Source organism: Tripterygium wilfordii, chromosome 7, assembly GCF_013401445.1.
Source record: "Tripterygium wilfordii isolate XIE 37 chromosome 7, ASM1340144v1, whole genome shotgun sequence".
NCBI classification, from domain to species: Eukaryota; Viridiplantae; Streptophyta; class Magnoliopsida; order Celastrales; family Celastraceae; genus Tripterygium; species Tripterygium wilfordii.
This window is the reverse complement of record NC_052238.1, coordinates 4630168-4651293: the sequence shown is the minus strand read 5'-3', so window position 1 is coordinate 4651293 and position 21126 is coordinate 4630168. Positions and strand designations below refer to the sequence as shown.

Genomic DNA, 21126 nt, shown 5'->3' with positions numbered 1-21126 from the left:
AAGAATTAACAACGATGGCGTAAAAAAAAATGAAATTGTGTGGACCTTTAGTTTAAAATGAACAAATATTGATCTATAGGTTTGGACGCGATAAAAAAAAAAAAAAAAAAAAAACATGCAACTACTCGTGAAACTTCATATTAATGGGGGCATGCCCGACCACTAATAGAAAGTTGCATGATGTTCGTGGATGCATTAAATTGGCTTATACTAATAAAGCTATAGATAAATATTCGAAAGCAGTCAAAGAAGAAGATGACAATTAACTGGGCATACTATATATATAAAACTTATCTAATACGGACCCATTTCACGGACTTATTTTACGAAACCTTCAACCCAATTGCAAATGAACTAATGGAGCATGTCATGTCACAAAAGTGTGGGGGGGCCATATATGTTATGGTCCGTGAAATTGGTTCCTAAGAGAGTATATTGGGCTAATTGACTTTTTCGTAAGGACTTCAAAAAGAAAAAGAGTTTGACCCATTTACCCATAACAAAAATAAAGCAAAAAATGGGTAAATAGGAGTTTTGTTTTCTAAAGCAATATATTTCATCTTTTTAAATTTAAATTTCTTTCATTTTGTGTGTTTTTTCCCCTTAGTGTTTTTTTGCACCATACATGTTGTGGTCGCGTGGGCTAATCTAGTCCTTTCAAAATAACATTAAATTAAATATATAAGAAAGGATATTGCTTGTCAATATTTACGGTTGACCTGACCATATACTTTATTGTTATTTTTATTTTTAAAAAACGTGGTTTAAAAATGTCTGCTTAAAAATTAAAATGGGAGGTGATCACCAAGAAATAACTAGGAAATCTCTTGGAAACCAAACAAACACAATAAATGTAATATAATTTGTGTGGGTGTTGAAGGTGATGTGGGAAAGTGCTAGGAAAAATGTTTACATGATAAGGATCAACCCCTTAGACCAGATAAATTTAAATCAAACTTTCTCAATACTTCTAGATTACTATGACAATATCATCCTTTGTTGTCTTGTCCTCTTCAGTCAATAGACTTTCCTATCATTCAAACAGAAAACAAAACCCTTTAAATTAGCATGCATGCATGCAGTTTTGACGTTTGTGTCCATTTTGTTTTTTCTAGTTTCACATTTTCTACACCCTGATTTTTGTCTTACTGATCTTATCAAAATAATACTATAAGAGAATATTAACGTTATGCGTCAAACTCAAGGTCACCTAATTAGAAGGATTCATTAAAACAAATATTTGACATTGAGACTACGGATTGGGGGTAGGATCACTTCACTTAGCAGAAGCACTGGTTCTATAACATAACGAATCAAACGGTATGTTTTTTGTTTGAAACAAAAATCAAATTCATTGTAATTGAATTTTTTAAATTTATATCCGACGATTTAGAATTGTTATGCATTTTTCATATTAAATTTGATTTTTTTTTTCATATAAAAAAAATATACATTGGATTAGTTAGACTAAATACTACATATTTATGATTTTTTCAAAAATTTCCTGGTGCGGCGGTTGGAGGATCAGTGCTGGATCCTGAGGGGCTGAGAACTATACACATAGACGATTGACTTGCTCGACTCAAGTAGTAGTAAAGAATATATACGTTAAAAGTTGTCATGAGAAATTGAGAAATGTACGTATCTTTGGTTCATGACCATAGGGACTGAATTATTGACTTCTTATTGACTATACTTTTTCAGGCCCAATGAAAGCAAGGTTTTTAGACTGGTATTGGGGCCTAGCACGAGGGGTCCATATTAAGTTGAAGCCCAGTCTAGTATTAAGTTTTCTAATTTTATTATTAAAATATATTTATTCACAACTAATAAATACTAATAGTCCTCGATAAATCAATATGGGGCCAAATCAATATGCAAATTAGTACTAATTAGTGCAGATGATTGAGAATATCGTAGCTGTAAACGAACAAGGCAAGCACGATTGCAGGACTCACTGGTTTTTGGCATCCACGATTGGTCAACAAGAAAATTGAATTATATATATATATATATACGATATGTATGTATGTATATTTGGACAATCAGCTTCGCTGGCGCCTATTCGCCCCAACTTTTTTGGTTTGGTTGGCAAGGCCTCACATGCTTCTCACTTGTAGGTTAATATCATATTCACAGAAACTTAACAGGTAACTGGAAATAAAACGGAAAGGCAATACCCACAAAAAAGAAGGAGAAGAAGATCGAAGAATCAGGAACCTTGAATCACAACCATTATTGGTTCTCTTTTTTCTATTCCAAGCTTTCCTAAACTTCCTTTCAAGAATCTCTAAAAGAGAGGGAGAATCCACTAATTCATATAGCTTTCATTTTTCTTTAATAATTCTATTTGGAGCTCCATGGACTTGCCTACCAAGAGAAGAGCATTGCTCAAGATCATCGTCCTCGGGGACAGTGGGTATGTTTCATGTCATTTCTTCTTCTTCTTCTCAGTCTCATGCTTTTCAGTTGTATATGCTTATCTTCCAATGTTATAGACTCTCTCCCTTATTGGTTTTGCAGGGTTGGGAAAACTACTTTGATGAATCAGTATCCATACCAATAAGATATGTCAATTAAGCTAAGTAGTAAGTAGTTGAATTTTTGTTATAATTCCTGCTTTTCTAGAAGATCAAGTTCAGTTGAATCTGGTTACATGTTTTGTTTGTGTTGTCTGTTCTGTTATCATGTCCATATATGGCACTTCATCAATTATTAGATGTCTATTGAATTTAACTTATGTGCCATGTGCAAACTTGCTGTATAACGCCAAGCTATGTTCACATGGCATGTGCTGTCATTTCGGGACGATAAATGGTGGTGGTCATGGTGCAATGTCAAAGAATTCATGTAGATGTAAAGTGTTCTGTCAAAAGTTTGGAGTAATTGATTGCTAAAGAGGATTGTGCACACCAATTAACTGAGAAAATGCCTAAGAGGCTGATAAGTAATTCGTGGGGAGATCTTCCCACATCTATTGAATTTATTGGTCATGATTTCATTGACTGATCATCTAGATATGTATATAAGAAGTTCAGCCAACAGTACAAGGCTACAATCGGTGCTGATTTTGTGACCAAGGAATTGCAGATCGACGACAAACTGGTAACTTTGCAGGTGCGTAATTAGTACTGGATTATCCGCTCGATTCCATCCTTGTTAGTTAATTAAAAAAGTTTCGGGTGAGTTCTTGTTTGCTGAATGAAAGTTGGTGTATATGCTGATTTGCAGATATGGGACACAGCAGGGCAAGAGAGATTTCAAAGCTTAGGTGTTGCATTTTACAGAGGTGCAGATTGCTGTGTTCTTGTGTATGATGTAAATATTCATAAATCATTCGAAACCCTTCGAAATTGGCATGAAGAGTTTATCAAACAGGTACCGTATTCTTTTGTAGTTTTATTATGATCAATACTGAACACTGAACATTGTAGGTCCTTGTGTTGTTTTGCAAAGACCTTATCATATCCTGGATTTGACTAACCAAAATTATTTCAATATGGACAAGCTTCAAAGATAGATCCTTTTCATGATATTATACAACAGAGACAATTATTGTTTCTGGGTATCCACAGTTCAAATATACATGCTTTTACTCTTCATGTGCCAGAGCTCTTTAGATTACATATTTTACTTCTTCACACACTATGATTTTATAGGCAGATCCAGCCGATCCAGATGCCTTTCCATTTGTATTACTTGGAAACAAGATTGACATAGACGGAGGAAACAGTCGCGTGGTATGGATCGATGAATTGGGATTTTTGATCTGGCATTGTTTTTGACAAAACGTACTGATTTGGCATAATTTGGTGCAGGTTTCAGAGAAGAAAGCTAGGGACTGGTGTGCTTCAAATGGAAATATACCTTATTTCGAGACGTCAGCGAAAGAGGATTACAATGTTGATGATGCATTCCTATGCATTGCAAAGACTGCTCTTGCCAGTGAACATGAGCATAACATGTATGCTTGTGTGTATATATATAGATTTCTTATTTTATTATAGTGGAATTGAGCAGCTTATAATATATACACTCTTGTGTTCATGTTGCAGTTACTTTCAGGGCATATCAGAAACTGTTTCAGAAACTGAACAGAGAGGAGGCTGTGCATGCTAAATTTGGCTGCCAAAAAGAATAACAGAGTCATATGTATCAAGGACTCTCAGTTTCCCAATTTGGTCGATTCTTTAATTTCTTTATCGTTAATCTCAAGCCATGCAAATTAGGCTTAAACTGCACTTGATAAATAAAATTGTCCTCATGTTGCTATTACTGATAAATCTGCTCCCTAATAAAGAAATTAAACGAGCAATTTTATGAATCCCAATGTATTTTGTTCCAATTAATCTAAATATTGGGATGGATGCACACAATTTTATATGTGTCATGTGCGCCAATGATTTCCGTCGTTTGTTGCGTGGCGTGACCAGTACAAGAGAAAAGTATAACCTCCAAAAATTGATAAATTACTCATATTACATCTCGACCGTAGGATCATTTCATCTTAAATTGCAGCAGTCTATCAATCAACAAACTCTCTCTAATTTGAACGGTCAAGATCTTCAAAACACAATTCAATCACACAAAACATTAACATTCGTCAAAGCGGTTCGGCTTCGAAAAGAATGCGACATTGATTTTCCCTTCGCTTCCTTTGCAATGGCGTTCTCTGCAGCAGCAACAACCAATTGGCCGCCTCACACTCTCCCTCGCATACCGAGTATCTCAAAATCGGTTCGTTTACCTCAAAACTCGGTTTCGTTTCGATTCTCGAAATCAAATCTCTGCCGTAGAAGACCTCTCTCTATCCAATCAACTGCAGCTGCGGGTACGCTTTCTTGTTTTCGGATTGATGACGTCTATGCCTCTTCGTTTTCTTTTGTAATGATTCTTCGTTACTCTGTTTTTTGGTTGAATTGCTCTGTAAGTTTATGATTTGTGTTCGTAGTTTGAGTTGTTTCTGATTCGGTTCTCGAGGTTAATTAATTCCTGCTTTGGAACTTAAAACTCTACTCGATTAACAATATTAAGGCCAATATGTGATTTGTTATTTGAAATACAAAATTGAGACTCATTGTGATGCATATGGAATTCTGATCAAGTAATTTATATAAGTTTCCTTTATGTTTCAGCTGCACCTACATCTGAAGGACTTAAACCTGCAATTTCCCTGACCGATACTGCGCTGAACCACCTGAATAAGATGAGGTCTGAGCGTAATGAGGATTTATGCCTAAGAATTGGTGTGAAACAGGGTGGATGTTCAGGCATGTCATACACAATGGACTTTGAGAACAGGGCAAATGCGAGACCAGATGACTCCTTCATTGAATTTAATGGTTTTGTTATTGGTAAGTTTTATATTCTTGCTCATTTGTTAGTTTGTTACTTCTTTTTTAATTGCTGTTAGTTCAGACCATTTTCTCTGCTGTTATTGATTTGGTAGATGATTTCTTTGTAGTTGGTTGTTTGGTCATAGGTGAAGATTCTTTCATTTGCATCCTGGTGCATTGGTTCTGCTGGTAAATATGGTAGTTTGGTTTTTTTTTTTTTTTCCTTTCCTTTTACTTGATGTTATTAGGGTGATTCATGAAATTCAGGCATGTCTAACCACATTAAATATTTGATCAGATGTATTAAAAGAAAATTAGTAAATTAATTTTTCAATTTTTTTTCTAAAAAAATGATAATCATCCTAGCCTTATATCGACCTTTATTGGTTAATGCCAGGTGCACCCCGCAGTTCACATCAACTGCAGAGGGAGAGATCATATGATGTGGACTAATAAACATGCTCTAACTAAATCTAATTGATTATACCATTTGCAACTGGTATTATTAGCCATGTTATGGCATTGAATGTTATCCTTGCTAATGAATCCATTTGTAAATACTTTATGGTGGAAGTTCATTAGGTTGTTTGACAGACAGCTTAATGTATGAATTCTATCAGAGATCAATCTCGTGATTACAGTTCTGTTAGCACTTGAATTGTTTATGTAATTGTTCATTCTTAGTTCCTGTAATCTGAATACTTCAACAACTAACTTTTTCAAGAAATTTTAACTTTGCTAGTATGTCTAGATTGCTAATTCCTACGATGATATTTGAGCTAGACTTAGAATGACCAAAATATAATGAGTTACTGAGGAGTGTCAAATTGATCATAATGGAAGTGGCATTATGAAGAGAATTGGATACAGCTTTTAATCCATTATCGGGGTAACATTCATTTCGAATTCAGGATCTATTTAGTTGTTCGGGCTCAAATGCTCAATAGTGGCAAGGGTTAGTCAGGGCCTATAGTTGTGTTAATGTTAGGGATCATATTTTGTACTTAACCGAAATCTTCATTTCCCTCTAGAGATGTAAAAACATATGTACAGTACAGCTAGATTGTATTTCATTGGGCGTAAAACTTGATCTTACATTCGATTTTCATTAGTCCAATGCAGGTGCCTGACTAACTTTCCTTATTACTGTCTGCAGTTTGTGATCCAAAAAGCCTCCTTTTCTTATACGGAATGCATTTGGATTACAGTGATGCTCTCATTGGTGGAGGTTTCTCTTTCAAGAACCCAAATGCTACACAAACATGTGGTTGCGGTAAATCCTTTGCAGCAGAGATGTAAAAGAAGTATGTATACAGTACAGCTTAAAAAAACTTCAATTGAAGTTTCCACTTCTATTCATTAGCTGTCGTATATATACTATAACGTTAGCTTTGAAAGGATAATCTTTATTGACTTGATTTATAATACTTATGCTGGTTTTGAACTTCTGTCTGCTTCTGTTTCTCCATGTGATTGCGTCCTGAGAGTGGTAACATTAGCAGAATGAGAATAGCCCTTAATTTTATCCTCTTGGTAGAGCAACTTCTTGAAATTCCATTGATACTTTTTTGTAGATTTATCAATATTGCTAACTGCAATAGGCTGCACTATCTATGTTATCAATGTGGTTTTGCCATAAAAAAAATCGACTAACTAAACTATTTGAGGAAACTATATACGTTTACTTAATTACTATTATTCCGATTAGAGATGATCATCCGATTTCAAACATGCTGTTCTGAATGAGTAGTCTAATATAATTATATCAAAGCCAGCAATGTTAAGAAAAGTCCTGCAACAACACCAACACCATAAGCCAAGTTTAGCCTTTCTCCTGCACTAACTATCTGTACAGGAAACAAACAGCTTCCACGCGAGGCATTCTGCTGAACAATCTTAGCCAACCCATTGAAGTCACAAGCCTGCACATCTTGATCTTGCATTTGGAAGTACATGTTAAAAGCATAAGACACATTGCCCTTAGCATCCAAGTTGTTGCATGTATATCCCAAGCTAGTGCAATCTGAATGTGCACATGCATAGTTTATTTGATCTGGAATGTTTTCAGTGCTCGTGGCAGCCGGATCAAGCACACACCATTGTGACTCCAAGTAATGAACATTCTTCGCCCCTACTGGCATCTTGTTGTTGCCTTTCCCCGTCAAGTCCATCGGGAACTTTGGTTTCCCGTCGTAGCGGAAAATCCCCCAATGCCTCTCGAACATTCCTGGTTCAATGCTCTTCATGTCCTCATCAAGTAAACCAAAGAGGTAGACGTCTATTTTTCCAGGCCTTAGTGGGGTGCCCTTGTTACTAATCAATTTCTTCATGAGACCGTCATAGAATTTGGTTGCATACTTCACATTTGCATTCTTGTCACCATCTGTTGGCCAACCAACTTCTCCAACCATGATCTTCATGTTGGGGTAACCATTCTTCTTCAAGGACCAAATCAGTGTGTCATAATTTGCATCAAACACATTGGTGTACCGGAGACCTTTGTCGGTTGTCGGAGTCCCACCTCCATCGAAGAAAGCAAATTCGACCGGAAAACTGCTGCTTTGGTAGAGACTTAGGAAGGGATAAATGTTAACAACAAATGGAGCATTGTTTTCATGGAGGAATTTGACAATTTGTAGCATTTGTTCTTTGATGTCCGGACGGAAGTTTCCACTCGATGGAACGTTTGACGGGGATTCATAAACATCAGCATTGGATGCTACTGTGGCCTTGACTTTGTCTCCTACTCCAGCTGCATTGAGAGCCTTCTGAATGTTCTGTAATGCTGGGAATGTCGTTTTAAGGTACGAACCATTGTAACTTGTCAAGAATGGCTCATTTCCAACTGATACATATCTGTATATAGAAATGCATAAGCAAATCCAATTAATCACATTCTTAATTGCTTAAACCAATGTCAACAAAAACATGAATTTATTCCGGCAATAAAATTGTTATGACTTAAAAATCTCACACCCAGCTTTCCAACCAAGTGGTTTGTAAAGTCAAGTCCACTCTCCTACAATCAATAAGGTCTTTTTTCTAAGCTCAGCGAGTTGGGTGTCGGTCAGTTGCTAGGCTTGGAAGGAACAAACTCATGAGGATAATCTGATGTATTCACAGGAACCAGAACCGGAACCCCAAAATGTATAATATAGTTGGTTGTATGGGGTGAGATGTCTAACAAAATCAAAACTAATTACCTGATATCAACATTGTGGAGATGTTTGGTGACATTTTCTTTGACCCAATCTTTGGCATTGTCATAGTCCTTGGAAATATGGTGCAACATGTTGTTAGGGATGGCAACCATGACTTCCATTCCAGTTCCAGCCAGAGCACTAAGGGTCCAAGAATCCGCGTCGAAAAGCTTAACCTTGTTGATGTTATTGTCTTTCAACATTTGAACCACGATGTTTGGGGGCAATGGGTGCGATGCCATGGTGCCCCAATTCACACCTATGAAACCATGCACCGCCGTGGCAGTGATCCCCAGGACCACAACACAGGCCCATATTAGGAATGCCACCCGAGCCATCCGTGTGAGCCGGTCCGGCTTAGGCTAGGACAGAATTGAATGGATGAAGATGAATAGTCTGAAGGTTTATCGTTAATGGTAATGGAGACGTAGAGATTTTGAAGGAAAGTGAAAGAGAATGGATGGTAATACGAGACTTCAGATTGAGAGGGAGAGAATTTGTAGTTATACTGTTTCTGTTTGTAACTGCCACATGACATGAGGCTTAACGAACTTTTAACATTTGGTTGGACACGAATGCACTGGATCTGGATCTCCCGAGGCAAACTCGCTAGGCCCAGTATTGTTATTGCCCAAACTAGTTAGGCCCAGCCGAATTGTTTCGTGTTCTATTGACTTGACAATGGATCCCGCAGTGTGAAAATTGTTGAGCTTTAATCCAATAAAAGAATAGGTCCATTAGAGCTGGCCCATCATATCTACTTGAAATGGTTGGGATTTGACCCAATAAAAGAACAAGCCCATTGGAGAATGGCCCATGTATATATACTCGTCCCTGTCGCACAAACAAGCGCCCAATCGTTTCGTTAGACACTTTGTCAGGAGTCGCAGAAGTACAGAGAGTCTCCGAGTACCGACCTCCTCGTGCTGGTACGGTCTTTCGCTAAGAAAACATTCGTGTATATATTATATTTAAGTTAAAGAATGAGTCTTTTTTTCAATGTATGTAACGATTGATGGAGGTAATTCCAGTGTTTGTGTTGTTGCTTCTGAGGATTTTGATGAGTGAAAACGCTTTATCGATTGATTTTGACTATCTTTTCGAGAACAGTTGTTGGACCTCGATGGGTCCTTTGACGTTAGCTGCTGATGCCAAAAGCTCGCCGGTAGCGTCTCCAGGTAACTCGTTTGTTTAATTTCTGATCTTTAAGTGAACTGAATTTTTCCTAGGTGAGCATGCTCTGTGTGAATTACGATATATAAATTGTGCAAATCATATTCTTATTCAGTCAATTGTTAAAATAGAGTAAATGACCAGTATTGAAATTTGGAATCTGGAAAACACTTGAGTTTTTTGTTTTCTTGTTTGCGTGCGTATGTTACCCTGACTAATAAGCAGGTCTTCAATTGCTAACAAAGTGAAAGCAAAAGCCCCCACTGACTGAGCATTTTTGGTCTATACTACTAAAGAAAGGTGGCATTTGAATGCCTTAAATATTGTGTGTATTACACTGCATATTTAGAGTTGAATTTGATGAACCTAGTAAGAAATCTTTAATTTATGCAAATGTTGAATTTAAGCTGTTGGGAACTTCTTGGTTTATACATTGGTTATCTGCTGAATGGATGATGTTGTTTTGCAGATGCATCTTGTAGGGCAATGCCAATGGTGCGGCTGGAACCAAAGAAGTCTTTTGCATCAATTGGCATGGGAGAAGAAAATCCTTTTGAATTTCTCCGTACTTTATGGGGTAAGCACGAGAACTTTTTGTCTTTCCTCATGAAACATTACAGATTATCATTTGTGATAGAACTAGTCATGATTGGAAATTAAGTTTATGTTATGGTTTACTGAGCAGGATATCATTTAAATGTGTTAGGGTTTAGTTAATGTCTGAATTTCCGTCTCTAGAAATTTGATAACCATTCTTGCCACTAGCTAAAATGTGCTAAGACTTTCCACAGTCAGCTTTGTGGTGCAGAAACTCTATAGGTGGGGATTCTGGTTCTGTGTCTAGCTGAACTCTTCCAGAACTTTGCTTGGGTTGGGCCTGTATAGACTAGATGAACTTATTATGATATCGACATGCTGGACTCTCGAAAAAGAATCAGTAGGCCTGATAGAATATAGATGCAATGTGAGCTTATCTACAACCAGGAAGTTTTATGAGCTTGAGACGAATCATACTGGCTGATGAATCTTTGTTATTAAAAGATCAGATTAAGTTTAGCAGTTCTTATTTTCCCCTCAATGTTGCTTTATGGTCTTTAGAAGGTTAATTGGCTAATTAGAGGAGATTTATAAAATTGGTTTTATGCTACAGACTGGTTTGATCTTTTTTGCAGAGGGAGCTATAGCCGGAGGTACAGCTGGTGTTGTTGTTGAAACAGCTTTATATCCAATTGATACGATAAAAACAAGGCTGCAGGCAGGTTGACTTTGCTGTACTTTTTTTTCAATGTAGAAATCATCTCGATAAACATCCTTATCGTTATGACTAATGATAAGTGTTGCTGCCAAAGGAAAATAAAAGATACAAGGCCCTTGCATCGCAGACAACATCTTTTCGTGAGCATGGGTATTGCCTAAGAATTAGTCAAGCATGACCAATTTAGAGTGAAGTGGTTGCCAACCTACTCACCTCATGTGAACATGTGTATTAAAAAACTTACATAGGGATAATGATATTGGGATGATAAGATAGTGGGTGCATCAGAACCAAAGGGTGCATCCAATACTTATGCTTACTAATGAGAAAATTTTATTTTCTTGTAGTCTCTGACAACCATTTAACTTACATTCTGTAGGCAGCTCGTGGAGGTGGAAAAATAATTTTGAAAGGTCTTTACTCTGGATTGGCTGGAAACCTTGCTGGTGTCTTACCGTAAGTACATTCATCGTCATCATAATCAAAGCCCTAGCCCAAATAATATCACAAATCCTTAAGAAAAATGTCAGAATTCTTCTCCAACGCCATTGCACATTATGAAGTTTTTCATCGGTTTTAGCTTTGCAACGAGCTGCCCTTCATTTTTTCTTTTGAATGGTAAAATTCTTGCGAGGAAGCAACAGCTTCGAGGGATTTCCTATTTTTTACAAAAGCTTAAAAGAAATGGAATCTATTACATCTGATAACAAACTTTCACTTACATGAATTATCCCAATATGCTGAAAAAGAAAGGGTTAGCCACCTTTTATATATCCCAAAATTTTGATCACATCAAAATTTCCCTTGTCCATTCTCCATATGATTCAATAAATAACCAAAGGGGTTGAATACATTATGTCTTTCCAGCATTTTGAGATTCTGTTTTGCAGACCTAGGTACCACCCAAGTTCTCCTTGCCTGATAGAGAAGGATGATTACCGATTCCTAGCTTCCTTGCTGAGAAATAATCTATTTACAATTGAGTATATTCATTTGGTTTGTTGTGCACATAACAACATAAACACATAAAGATATGTGAATGTATGGATGTGCGAATACATACATTGTTGTTTAAACTTTAAAGTAGTGAGAAATGTGTCATTGTGAACTTTTTTTTGTGCGTGTAAAATGGCCTACACCTGTGCTCAATTTTTCCCATTGCATTTGTTGGTGATGTTCACAGAGCCTCTGCTGTCTTTGTTGGAGTATATGAACCTTCAAAGCAGAAACTGTTGAAGATCCTTCCTGAAAATCTTAGTGCTGTTGCTCACCTGGTGAGAAATATTCTCCTGTCATTGTGCGTATATATTGCCTTGCAGATCATTGCTCTAGTTAAGCTTTTTGGCTCTGCAGCAGCTGAATGTGAAATCATTGAATCTTTAATGCAGACTGCCGGTGCCTTAGGAGGGCTTGCTGCTTCTCTTATTCGTGTTCCCACTGAGGTTGATATGCTTAGTTGTGTTGTTTCATATCTTACAATTGTTTTGCGAGTTCCTTTTTCTTAACCTATTTAGAACATTACCAGGTTGTTAAGCAAAGAATGCAGACAGGGCAGTTTACCTCAGCTCCCGATGCTGTTCGTCTCATCATCTCTAAGGAGGGATATAAGGGTCTTTATGCGGTATGTCATGTTGCTGCTCCAAATTTCTTACTCATTTCTCAGAATAAGGAAATCTAAGCTTCTAATCTTGTGTCTGTTATAGTTGAAAACTTGAAATATGAAAAGGCTCTCTGATGACAGATAGGTCTCTTGTGTTCCTTCAAATGTATTTTATCTGGCTTTTGATTAACGACTGCCTTTACTGGTTGTACTTGAATCTATTTCTGACTGGATTTTCATTTTTTTCTGTAGGGATATGGATCCTTTTTGTTGCGAGATTTGCCCTTCGATGCAATTCAGTTCTGCATCTACGAGCAGCTTCGAATAGGTTATAAATCAGTGGTATGATCCTTGCCATGCATCTTATAAAATTATATTACATGGTGCAGTTCTGATAGTTATGGCTTTTGGCAGGCAAAAAGAGATCTAAATGATCCTGAGAATGCTGCAATTGGTGCTTTTTCTGGTAAGACAACATTTAAGTCTTTTTTTTTCATGAATATTGCTGCAATGAATTTCCTTGTCATACCCACTTTTGAATATTTATGTTCTCAGCCATTTTATACTAATATGATTTTTTTTTCTTGCTTCTCATTCTCATTGTTTTTTTCTTCAACCACTGAAATGCTCCCATGTTTGTCAACTTTTCTTGGAAACATTGCCGCATGCCTTGGGTAAGAAATCTGGGAAAAGGACAACTTAGGGAAATGATAGAGTTTCTGATACACTTAATTTATTTTGACCAGCCCTTATACATAAGGTTGTATGAAAATTCCCTCCATAATTCCTTTCAAAAAAATCAATCCCCTGTATTATGTCATTTGTGAAGGGTCACGTGCCATCATCTTTGTTGCTTCGGTATGGTGAACTTGAATAACCACGCATGTTTCTTTCCGTTTGAACTTTACTGCTTTGGAAAGTCCTCCACTGTATTTTGAACCTCATCGCTCATTGTTGCTGCATAACTCTTGCCCACGTTTTTATCCGACAGCCATTTTTTTTTTCCGAACTATCTCACAGTTCAAACAATTATTTGCAGGTGCACTAACTGGTGCTATAACTACTCCCCTTGATGTGATCAAGACAAGGCTAATGGTTCAGGTAGGCCAAGTTTCTACCTGCATTTTCTTTTCTCCGGCAGTGTATGCGTATTATGACAGTATTTTCTAATTAATATTCTTTGCAGGGGTCTGGAAACCAGTACAAAGGGATTGTTGATTGTGTACAAGGTATCATTAGGGAAGAAGGACCATCTGCTCTTTTGAAGGTATAAGTCTCTTCTTTTTATATCTCTGTCATTATTTATTCAATGTAAGAGAAACTCAGTGTCTGCATATGATCAGAACCCACTGGCCTTGATTGTTGGAGATTGAAAAGATTTCATGATTGAGTTTTTCAGTAAATAGCAATCATGGTGCTATTCATCACCTAAAAAAGCTTGAAGGGTGGAGTTTCTTGTATTGATTTTTTTATTCTCACACTGCAGGGCATAGGTCCTAGAGTACTGTGGATCGGCATTGGTGGTTCAATCTTCTTTGGCGTTCTGGAGAGGACTAAGCGGTTACTTGAACAGAGGCGTTCTACATCTAAAAAGCCCTCGGACTTCAAACAGGACTAAAGTTATGCCCCCCCCCCCCCCCCCCCCCTCCCAGCCACCAGATATACCCCCATCGTTAAGGTACCTGTAAAAACTATTAAGTAGAGATCAAGGATTTTGACATTCGAGATCATGTTTGTTGAGGTTAGGGAAGTATCTGGTGCATTCGAAAAACTACTTTCTAACAATATAAGCAAAATAATTCAACAATAAAGGTTCCATACTCCGTACAATACAGTTTTAGAAAATTAACTTCAGATAACACTGAACTTCTTCTCATATAAGGGATTTTGTTAAATGACTGGTAAACATGGTGGAATGGACTCAAATTGCACAACAAAAGTGAGCGATAAGTTCTAATACATTCAACAATGATATAACGCCGGATTCTAAAGTCCAAATGGTTGGGAATGGAAGACCTCGACTAAACAATGTATAAATCAACAGGAAAATACAGCACCTTGTACCCAAACACATGATCACAATTCACAATACAAATACAACCCTCCAGATGGTGACTACAGTAAGCTCATCAAGGCTATGCAAAACATGATTTGATCAACAACCATTAACAATTCAGCAGAAAATAATATAGGAGGCATGCGAGAACCCAGCGATAATCTCGACACTTATAGGCTTTGCTTGGCGAACAATGAAAGAGTCTGAAGCTAATTACAGAGTGAAGAACCAATACATGAATGTAATTTTCACCACGCACCAGTTGAAGTAAGGCTGAATTGACTAACAAGTCCATTGTATCATATGATTGTATCTGTCTAAACAACTTCGCAACAAATGAAAGGATGACAAAATGAAAACAACACACAATACAAGGAAATTTGAACATGAGGGAACAGATAAAATGTAAAATCACTACTTAATATGTAGCCTTAAACTTCCACATTGAACATCATTAAGAACACAACAATCAACCAAACTATATACAGACAAATAAATATATAAATGTCAAAACATTATTCGCCAACATATCAAAAGCATCATCCTTTATGGGTCTATACTCTATAGAGAAGAACTCATAGTACCAAATATATATCAAACTCCTTCCCATCTCACATCTTCTCCATCTTATCTGGCTTCACAACAGGATTCCCCTTGGCAATGGCATCCTGGCCTGCACTCTTGTAATCAAAGGCGCAATTATGCTTGTCTGAGTAGCGGTGCTGAGAGCAGAATGTCTGCCCACAGCGGCACTTGAACCCCGTCAGCCCAACCCTTTTTCTGCAGAAGCTGCACCGGTTCAGCACTGGCCGCTTCTCGGGGCTCCCCGAAGTAGCTCCTTCCACTTCACTAGTTTTGGTTTCTAAATTTTGTGTTGAGGTTTCAATAATTTGATCATCAACACCCACTTTGTCTTTCGTGTCAACAATCACAACCACATCATTTTCCTCTCCGGGTGGTATTTGTAGTCTTGGTTGTTTGAGAAGGGATTCTTTGTAGCATTTGGAGCAGAGATTATTTGTATTGGGGCTTCCAAAGAATCCACAATTATTCACACAATGAATTGGAGCATTCATGGACTCGGTCGCAGTAGTCCCCTCTAGCTTTCTCTTTTGAGACTCTTGCTCCATAATTTATTAATTTCTTTTATGTTCTTAGTTCTTACTATATAAAGAGACACAAATGAATTGAAACTGATTTTCAAAAGATTAAATAAGAAATCCGAAACCCTCACCAGAGCATATGGAAGCACCAAAAACCTTCATACCGATCTGATATCAGAAATCTAAAATGCGACAAAGCTTGTAAAAGCGAAGCATAAAAAGCGATCAATCAACAGTGAGGAGAAACATACACTGGGCAGTACTCATGAAGACGAGAACGGCTCTTTCCTATTAGTGAATTCTAAAAAGATCGCCGCCACGGTGATCGGTGGGAACATGAACCGATGGCAGTCACGCGACGGCGAGAGGAAGATACGACGGACCGATTCAAGCAGCGGAGGATAATGAGAGCGGTGAAAATGAGAAATACAGAAGAAGCTTGTCGACTGTGGAAGTCGATAGAAAATATGAGCTGGAGCAACGCACGTGCGTGTCGTGATGCAGCTGTCAGTCACTGACATTGTCTTCTCGTCCAAGTTCCAGACGGTTAACGACTGAAGAGTATGGGCTTTTATGGGCCTTCCTTCGTTGTCCTTTTCCTTCTCCGCCTCTGGGCCATGGGCTAGGGCTAGTGTATTCAAGCGGTCCTCGATGAACTACAACCAACGGCCCAGCCCGTTATCACCGATCCATACTTAACAGTTAACATATTTGTTCCAGGTCCATCACGCCTTGTCCAAATAAATCTAGGCCCATTATCAGACGAATCAAGGTCTACCAAGTCAACGGCTTGACTATAGCACAACAGAATACGAAGTATCCGAGGATAAATGAATTACAAAGAGAATATAAATGACACAAAATTATATGGTAGCTGCTTTTGGATGCATATGCTAATGTCAAACCCTATTATATATCAGCATTATTACCTTGTTAGAAAATTTAAACATGGTAACTTGTAATGGCAAGCATTTGGTAATAATGGCAAAGACTTTTATGGCATAACCCGTCCACTGAGGGGTGAGTAGGACCCAAATCAAACATAACACTAATCATGTCAAAGAAAATTAAAACCCATGAAGGAGAGGGAGGGTTTGATTTTGTTGCTGTTACCAATCATTTGTTACACAGATAATATAGAGAAATTTTCACAAAAAGTCTAATGTAAGGGTGTAAAATAAAGATGTATATTTACACCATTGATTTAAAATATGTAGGACCCAAAGTAATGGACCTCATCTGTCATCTCATTCATCCACACCATTAAAAAATAACTCTTATTTTACATATTTACATTTGACCCTTATGTGAGAATTCCTCATATAACCCCCAATAAGGCTCCCCAAAACTAAAGACAATTTTTTAAATTTTTTTTTTTCACTAATTATGTCTAGATATATTGGTAGGTAATTATCTTGACATATGAACAGATTTGAAAATGAAAGGTGGAGCAAACAAGTGGGACACTTTAATCCCTAACCGACCCCATTGACGATAGAGAGTGGCCAATGTAAGTTCACTTTTGTGGGATCCCCAAAATAATATTCATGAAACTAAATAAAAGCACATCATTTCGAATGCCCAGTTGCCCCAACCCTATATTATATGTGGTCTGATCCGATTTGAATTTGATTCTTTTACAATATATATATATATATATAGTTTATAACCATAGCATATAGACAAATGTTAGAAACAAAATTGATATTAACATCATATGCGTAGAGACTTAAGAAAGTAAGTCCAAAGTAAGGGAAAAAAAAAACAAATAATGTGGGTAAGTTACTGTAGGGGAGCCAAACCCATCTGGGTATTGTGTAGACAACAGGAGAGACAGAGTGAATCTCACGCGCCACCAATGACAGAGCAGTAAGGGCACGCACCGAAGTGGTGTTCAGGTTGGAAGCGTTGCACGCTACTATGTCAGTTTCCAAAGACCACCGGTCTGTCTCACTGACACATCCACAACCCCCCATTCAACATTTCACATAATTTTTTCCTGCAGATGATTGATCCTGACCCGTCATTTTTAACCTCAGAGAGACCATGATTTTGTTCTTTGATTTGGTGCTTTTGTTGTGTGTATATATATATGTGTTTGTGTGTGTAAACAATTTGGATTTCAAATAAATGGATCTATGTGTCAATGTGTGTACAAAGATCATGCTATAGCTACATTGCGTAACTAATGTGTGTGTGTGTGTGTTATGAGATTCTGGTTATCACACACACAGTACACAGACAGAACAGGGATAGCTAGTTAGCTCAGAAGCATGCGAACTGGAATACGTACGACTCATCATATTCATCATAATCAACAAAAATTTAACATTATAGAGACAGGGAGACTGGGAGGGAGAGAGATAGGAAGAGAGAGGTCATTGGTCATGTCACGACAGCATAGTAAGGGATGATGGCCTGGGATGTCTGCTGTGCATGTAAGAGGCAGAGAGTCTCTAGACAGTAGACAGCAAAAAAAAATACAGAATAGATAGAAAAATTAAGATAAAAAAGAAGAATAGAAAATTAATCTAGAGATCATATGGCGTGGTGCAATCATTCACTTCCTGGAATTTAGACATGACTGATGACCTAGGAGACCCGCCCTATCCTGGATTATATAAATATTGTGTTAATTTACACTTTTTCTGTGATATTGCAAAACCCAAGTCATACATTGCATGTTGCCCTTCACGTTTGTTTGTGTTCCCATAATCCCATTATCCCATATATCATTTGTTCATTGTTGTGTGTGTTACACAACATCATTGATAACATCCTTGTAAAGTAATTATAATGAGCTGAGCTACCTCTAATTAATCAACTTAATGGCAATAATTTGAATGTGGATCTAATAAACATAGTGCAACATGAGCTAACTCTAAACCCACTTAGTTAAACAATGATTATGATCGTTCATTACTTTGTTGTTCAAACCATGTGTTTCAATCACAAATGATCATGAAGCTTTGCATGATTATTCCCTTATATGGTCGCAACTTATTAATTATCACCCTAGTTTAACACAATTAAATCAACATATTAACTTAAGTTTCGTTGTATGCACTATGAAGTGATTAATGTAATTAAGTTTTATCATATGACCGGTTACCGATTGAGTTAGTGAATCATATCCCCGACCTTAATTTAGTTATAACCCATAAATAAAGATAATTATTTAATAATAAGGTTGTGTGCTAAATAATCTTTTGGAGTGCGAAGAGGGTTTAATTAGATTAAATGGAAAAGTGATTAGCGAATAAAAAAAAACTTAGTGACAATAATAAATTGGGGAAAAAATGGTACTAAATTTGGAGATGGGGCATAATGCCACCTATGAACAGAGACAAAAAGAAATGATGTTACCAACCGTACCCTATCTCTAACTTTAGGGCACAAAAGCAAAATTAATTAATTATTTTACATGCTTGTTATGAATTTATTATTAGAGCCCGGCCCAATTGCTTTAGATTATGTGAGATGTTATGCCCTAATAGGCGCCATTCTGACATCATCGCCACGTTTGCTTTACGCAAGCACAAACCCTCCAAAGCCCTAGCTATTCCACAAACTTTAAAAGAAAACATTGTTGTTTATCTTTTTCTTTTCTTAAGTGTGAGTATGATGCAAATTGGAAGGTCTCGGTTCAAATCTCACTTGAACAATAATTTTGTGGTCACACGGTGAGTTTTGACCTAATTTACTATGTCGTCATATGAGAAATTTCTGTGCGCACCTACTTGACGATCCAAATTTAGACTCATATCGAAAGTTTAAAAGATAATATTGTATAGTATTGTTCTTTGTTGCAACAAAATCATGAAGCAAATCACATCAACTTTTTTTAATATGGAAATAAAGTATATAAATTTTTTTTTTACATATTTAATGGGTTATGACACGCGATTAATTACTTCAAATTATTTTTATTTTTATTCAAAAGTTGTTAATATATTTTGGTGCATACATGCAAGGATGTTATGGCATTGCATGGTGTCCACAAAGTCTCTAATCTGTCATTATATACCTCTCCTCATCATATCTATTAAAAGAGAATTAGCATATAATGATAATGGCACTAGTAATTTTTATTGATTGAAATTCTCATTTTATATGAAGAAGTTTTTAGCGATAGCTTGATGAAAAATGATTATGGACCATTTTTTCCTTAAAAAGGCTTCAATTATGCATTCCTATAGTCCAACGTCATTATTCTTATTTGTTTGTATCCAAAGAGTAGGTATTGCATCAATTCTTGTAATAATAAATATATGTTAAGCAACAAAATCATCCGTGAACTGGCAGCAAATTTTTGCCTTCAATAGTCTATATCACACTAAATAATTGAAAAATCTTTGTGTATCTTCAAATTAGTTAAAAATAAATTAAAAAGAAAAGAATTACAAAGCTTTATTTGCCCAAAAAAACTTACAAATCTTTATTTAGAAAGAACATACTCATTAGTCAAAATTTCACAAATTGATTTGGGATTCATAATTATGTAATCTGATGATGCTGTTAGATGATCTTGCATGCTACAGACATGTATTAATTACTACAAATATGTACATATATATATATATAGGCTAATTATAATCACTAGCTAGGCCTAAATCAATTGTTACCACTTGTCAATGATTTTTAACCATCATATATATGGTACCTCTTAATTATATCTCCCTTAAACGTACACTTTATTAGTTACCAAATGCTTAATCATTAAAATTTTCCTATGTTTAGATCCTCAGCCAAAGTACTGACTAAGCATTATGAATAATAATATATGAAGATATATTAATTCCATAATTTAGGAAAAACATATACAAAAAGTTTACTGACCATGATCAGGTTTTGATGTATTATTATTATTTACATAATTTGAGAAATGGTGGGTAGATGTGGGGTTATAAAAAATTTAAAAAGTGGAAAAATGTGTGAGGAAAAGTAGATTAGAAAGGTGAGAAGCTTTTTTTTTTCTGCAAAAAGTCAAATAGGGCCTATTTCCTCAAATCATCATGATACAAATATATTCACCGTTGATGCACAGAGAGGGTGAGAGATTGCATCCAAGATTCATCATCATTGCTGCTGATATTTCCTCAAAAGAAAACCCTAGCTAGTTATTGAAATTACACATATACATACATAAATACATATATATGGTTTTCCAAAGGATAGGAAAGCATATGGTTTTGAATTCTCCTTCAAAATCATCATTTTAGTTGATTTTGTTGGTCTTCTTTTCCCTTTTATATTCTATTAATATCCTAATAAAATTATCTGACTTATCAAAAAAAACATACATACATACATATATATATATATATATATATATATATATATTGACCAAAAAAAAACCCTAGAAAGGGAGAGATACATGTAACGTGATTACACTTGCTGGCC

The 21126-nt window shown here is 36.4% G+C and overlaps 5 protein-coding genes across 7 annotated transcripts; 3 read left to right on the top strand and 2 right to left on the bottom strand.

The window, feature by feature from the left end:
* Positions 1-2069: 2069 nt before the first annotated feature.
* LOC120002891 (ras-related protein Rab7-like) lies at positions 2070-4321 on the top strand. Its single transcript, XM_038851752.1, has 7 exons — positions 2070-2419; positions 2524-2550; positions 3018-3117; positions 3232-3378; positions 3660-3740; positions 3819-3964; positions 4056-4321. Exons 1-7 carry the CDS (start codon positions 2361-2363, stop codon positions 4117-4119), a joined length of 624 nt encoding a protein of 207 aa, XP_038707680.1. The 5' UTR covers positions 2070-2360; the 3' UTR covers positions 4120-4321.
* A 272-nt stretch (positions 4322-4593) lies between these two features.
* LOC120001722 (iron-sulfur assembly protein IscA, chloroplastic-like) lies at positions 4594-6780 on the top strand. Of its 2 annotated transcripts, XM_038850154.1 has the most exons (4): positions 4594-4831; positions 5136-5354; positions 5465-5525; positions 6493-6637. In XM_038850154.1, exons 1-4 carry the CDS (start codon positions 4663-4665, stop codon positions 6497-6499), a joined length of 456 nt encoding a protein of 151 aa, XP_038706082.1. In that variant the 5' UTR covers positions 4594-4662; the 3' UTR covers positions 6500-6637. The 2 variants fall into 2 exon arrangements, with proteins under 2 accessions (XP_038706082.1, XP_038706081.1); XM_038850153.1 differs by lacking the exon at positions 5465-5525 and having other exon boundaries at positions 4601-4831; positions 6493-6780.
* Positions 6781-6896: 116 nt separating this feature from the next.
* Positions 6897-8874, bottom strand: LOC120001721 (glucan endo-1,3-beta-glucosidase 8-like). Its single transcript, XM_038850152.1, has 2 exons — positions 8540-8874; positions 6897-8192 (listed from the first exon to the last, which is right to left on the bottom strand). The coding sequence occupies exons 1-2, from the start codon at positions 8872-8874 to the stop codon at positions 7097-7099; spliced, it is 1431 nt and encodes a 476-aa protein (XP_038706080.1). The 3' UTR covers positions 6897-7096.
* Positions 8875-9330: 456 nt separating this feature from the next.
* Positions 9331-14375, top strand: LOC120002733 (S-adenosylmethionine carrier 1, chloroplastic/mitochondrial). 2 transcript variants are annotated; one of them, XM_038851518.1, is made up of 13 exons: positions 9331-9465; positions 9647-9714; positions 10179-10286; positions 10882-10968; positions 11348-11420; positions 12148-12238; positions 12353-12406; positions 12490-12585; positions 12817-12906; positions 12979-13030; positions 13604-13665; positions 13751-13831; positions 14051-14375. In XM_038851518.1, exons 1-13 carry the CDS (start codon positions 9353-9355, stop codon positions 14180-14182), a joined length of 1107 nt encoding a protein of 368 aa, XP_038707446.1. In that variant the 5' UTR covers positions 9331-9352; the 3' UTR covers positions 14183-14375. The 2 variants fall into 2 exon arrangements, with proteins under 2 accessions (XP_038707446.1, XP_038707447.1); XM_038851519.1 differs by having other exon boundaries at positions 9384-9465; positions 9642-9714.
* Positions 14376-14900: 525 nt separating this feature from the next.
* Positions 14901-16230, bottom strand: LOC120002734 (zinc finger A20 and AN1 domain-containing stress-associated protein 8-like). The gene has a single exon (XM_038851520.1). It carries the CDS (start codon positions 15748-15750, stop codon positions 15232-15234), a length of 519 nt encoding a protein of 172 aa, XP_038707448.1. The 5' UTR covers positions 15751-16230; the 3' UTR covers positions 14901-15231.
* Between the last annotated feature and the right edge of the window lie 4896 nt (positions 16231-21126).

Excerpts from the sequence above, each read along its gene's own strand:
- LOC120002891 (XM_038851752.1), top strand. The coding sequence starts at position 2,361 with ATGGACTTGCCTACCAAGAGAAGAGCATTGCTCAAGATCATCGTCCTC. Across the intron at positions 2,551-3,017 it reads AAAACTACTTTGATGAATCA|ATATGTATATAAGAAGTTCA; the intron begins GTATCCATACCA and ends CTGATCATCTAG. Across the intron at positions 3,379-3,659 it reads ATGAAGAGTTTATCAAACAG|GCAGATCCAGCCGATCCAGA; the intron begins GTACCGTATTCT and ends ATGATTTTATAG.
- LOC120001722 (XM_038850153.1), top strand. The coding sequence starts at position 4,663 with ATGGCGTTCTCTGCAGCAGCAACAACCAATTGGCCGCCTCACACTCTC. Across the intron at positions 4,832-5,135 it reads CCAATCAACTGCAGCTGCGG|CTGCACCTACATCTGAAGGA; the intron begins GTACGCTTTCTT and ends TTTATGTTTCAG. Across the intron at positions 5,355-6,492 it reads ATTTAATGGTTTTGTTATTG|TTTGTGATCCAAAAAGCCTC; the intron begins GTAAGTTTTATA and ends TACTGTCTGCAG.
- LOC120001721 (XM_038850152.1), bottom strand. The coding sequence starts at position 8,874 with ATGGCTCGGGTGGCATTCCTAATATGGGCCTGTGTTGTGGTCCTGGGG. Across the intron at positions 8,193-8,539 it reads CTCCACAATGTTGATATCAG|ATATGTATCAGTTGGAAATG; the intron begins GTAATTAGTTTT and ends TTCTATATACAG.
- LOC120002733 (XM_038851518.1), top strand. The coding sequence starts at position 9,353 with ATGTATATATACTCGTCCCTGTCGCACAAACAAGCGCCCAATCGTTTC. Across the intron at positions 11,421-12,147 it reads AACCTTGCTGGTGTCTTACC|AGCCTCTGCTGTCTTTGTTG; the intron begins GTAAGTACATTC and ends TGATGTTCACAG. Across the intron at positions 13,031-13,603 it reads TGCAATTGGTGCTTTTTCTG|GTGCACTAACTGGTGCTATA; the intron begins GTAAGACAACAT and ends AATTATTTGCAG.
- LOC120002734 (XM_038851520.1), bottom strand. The coding sequence starts at position 15,750 with ATGGAGCAAGAGTCTCAAAAGAGAAAGCTAGAGGGGACTACTGCGACC.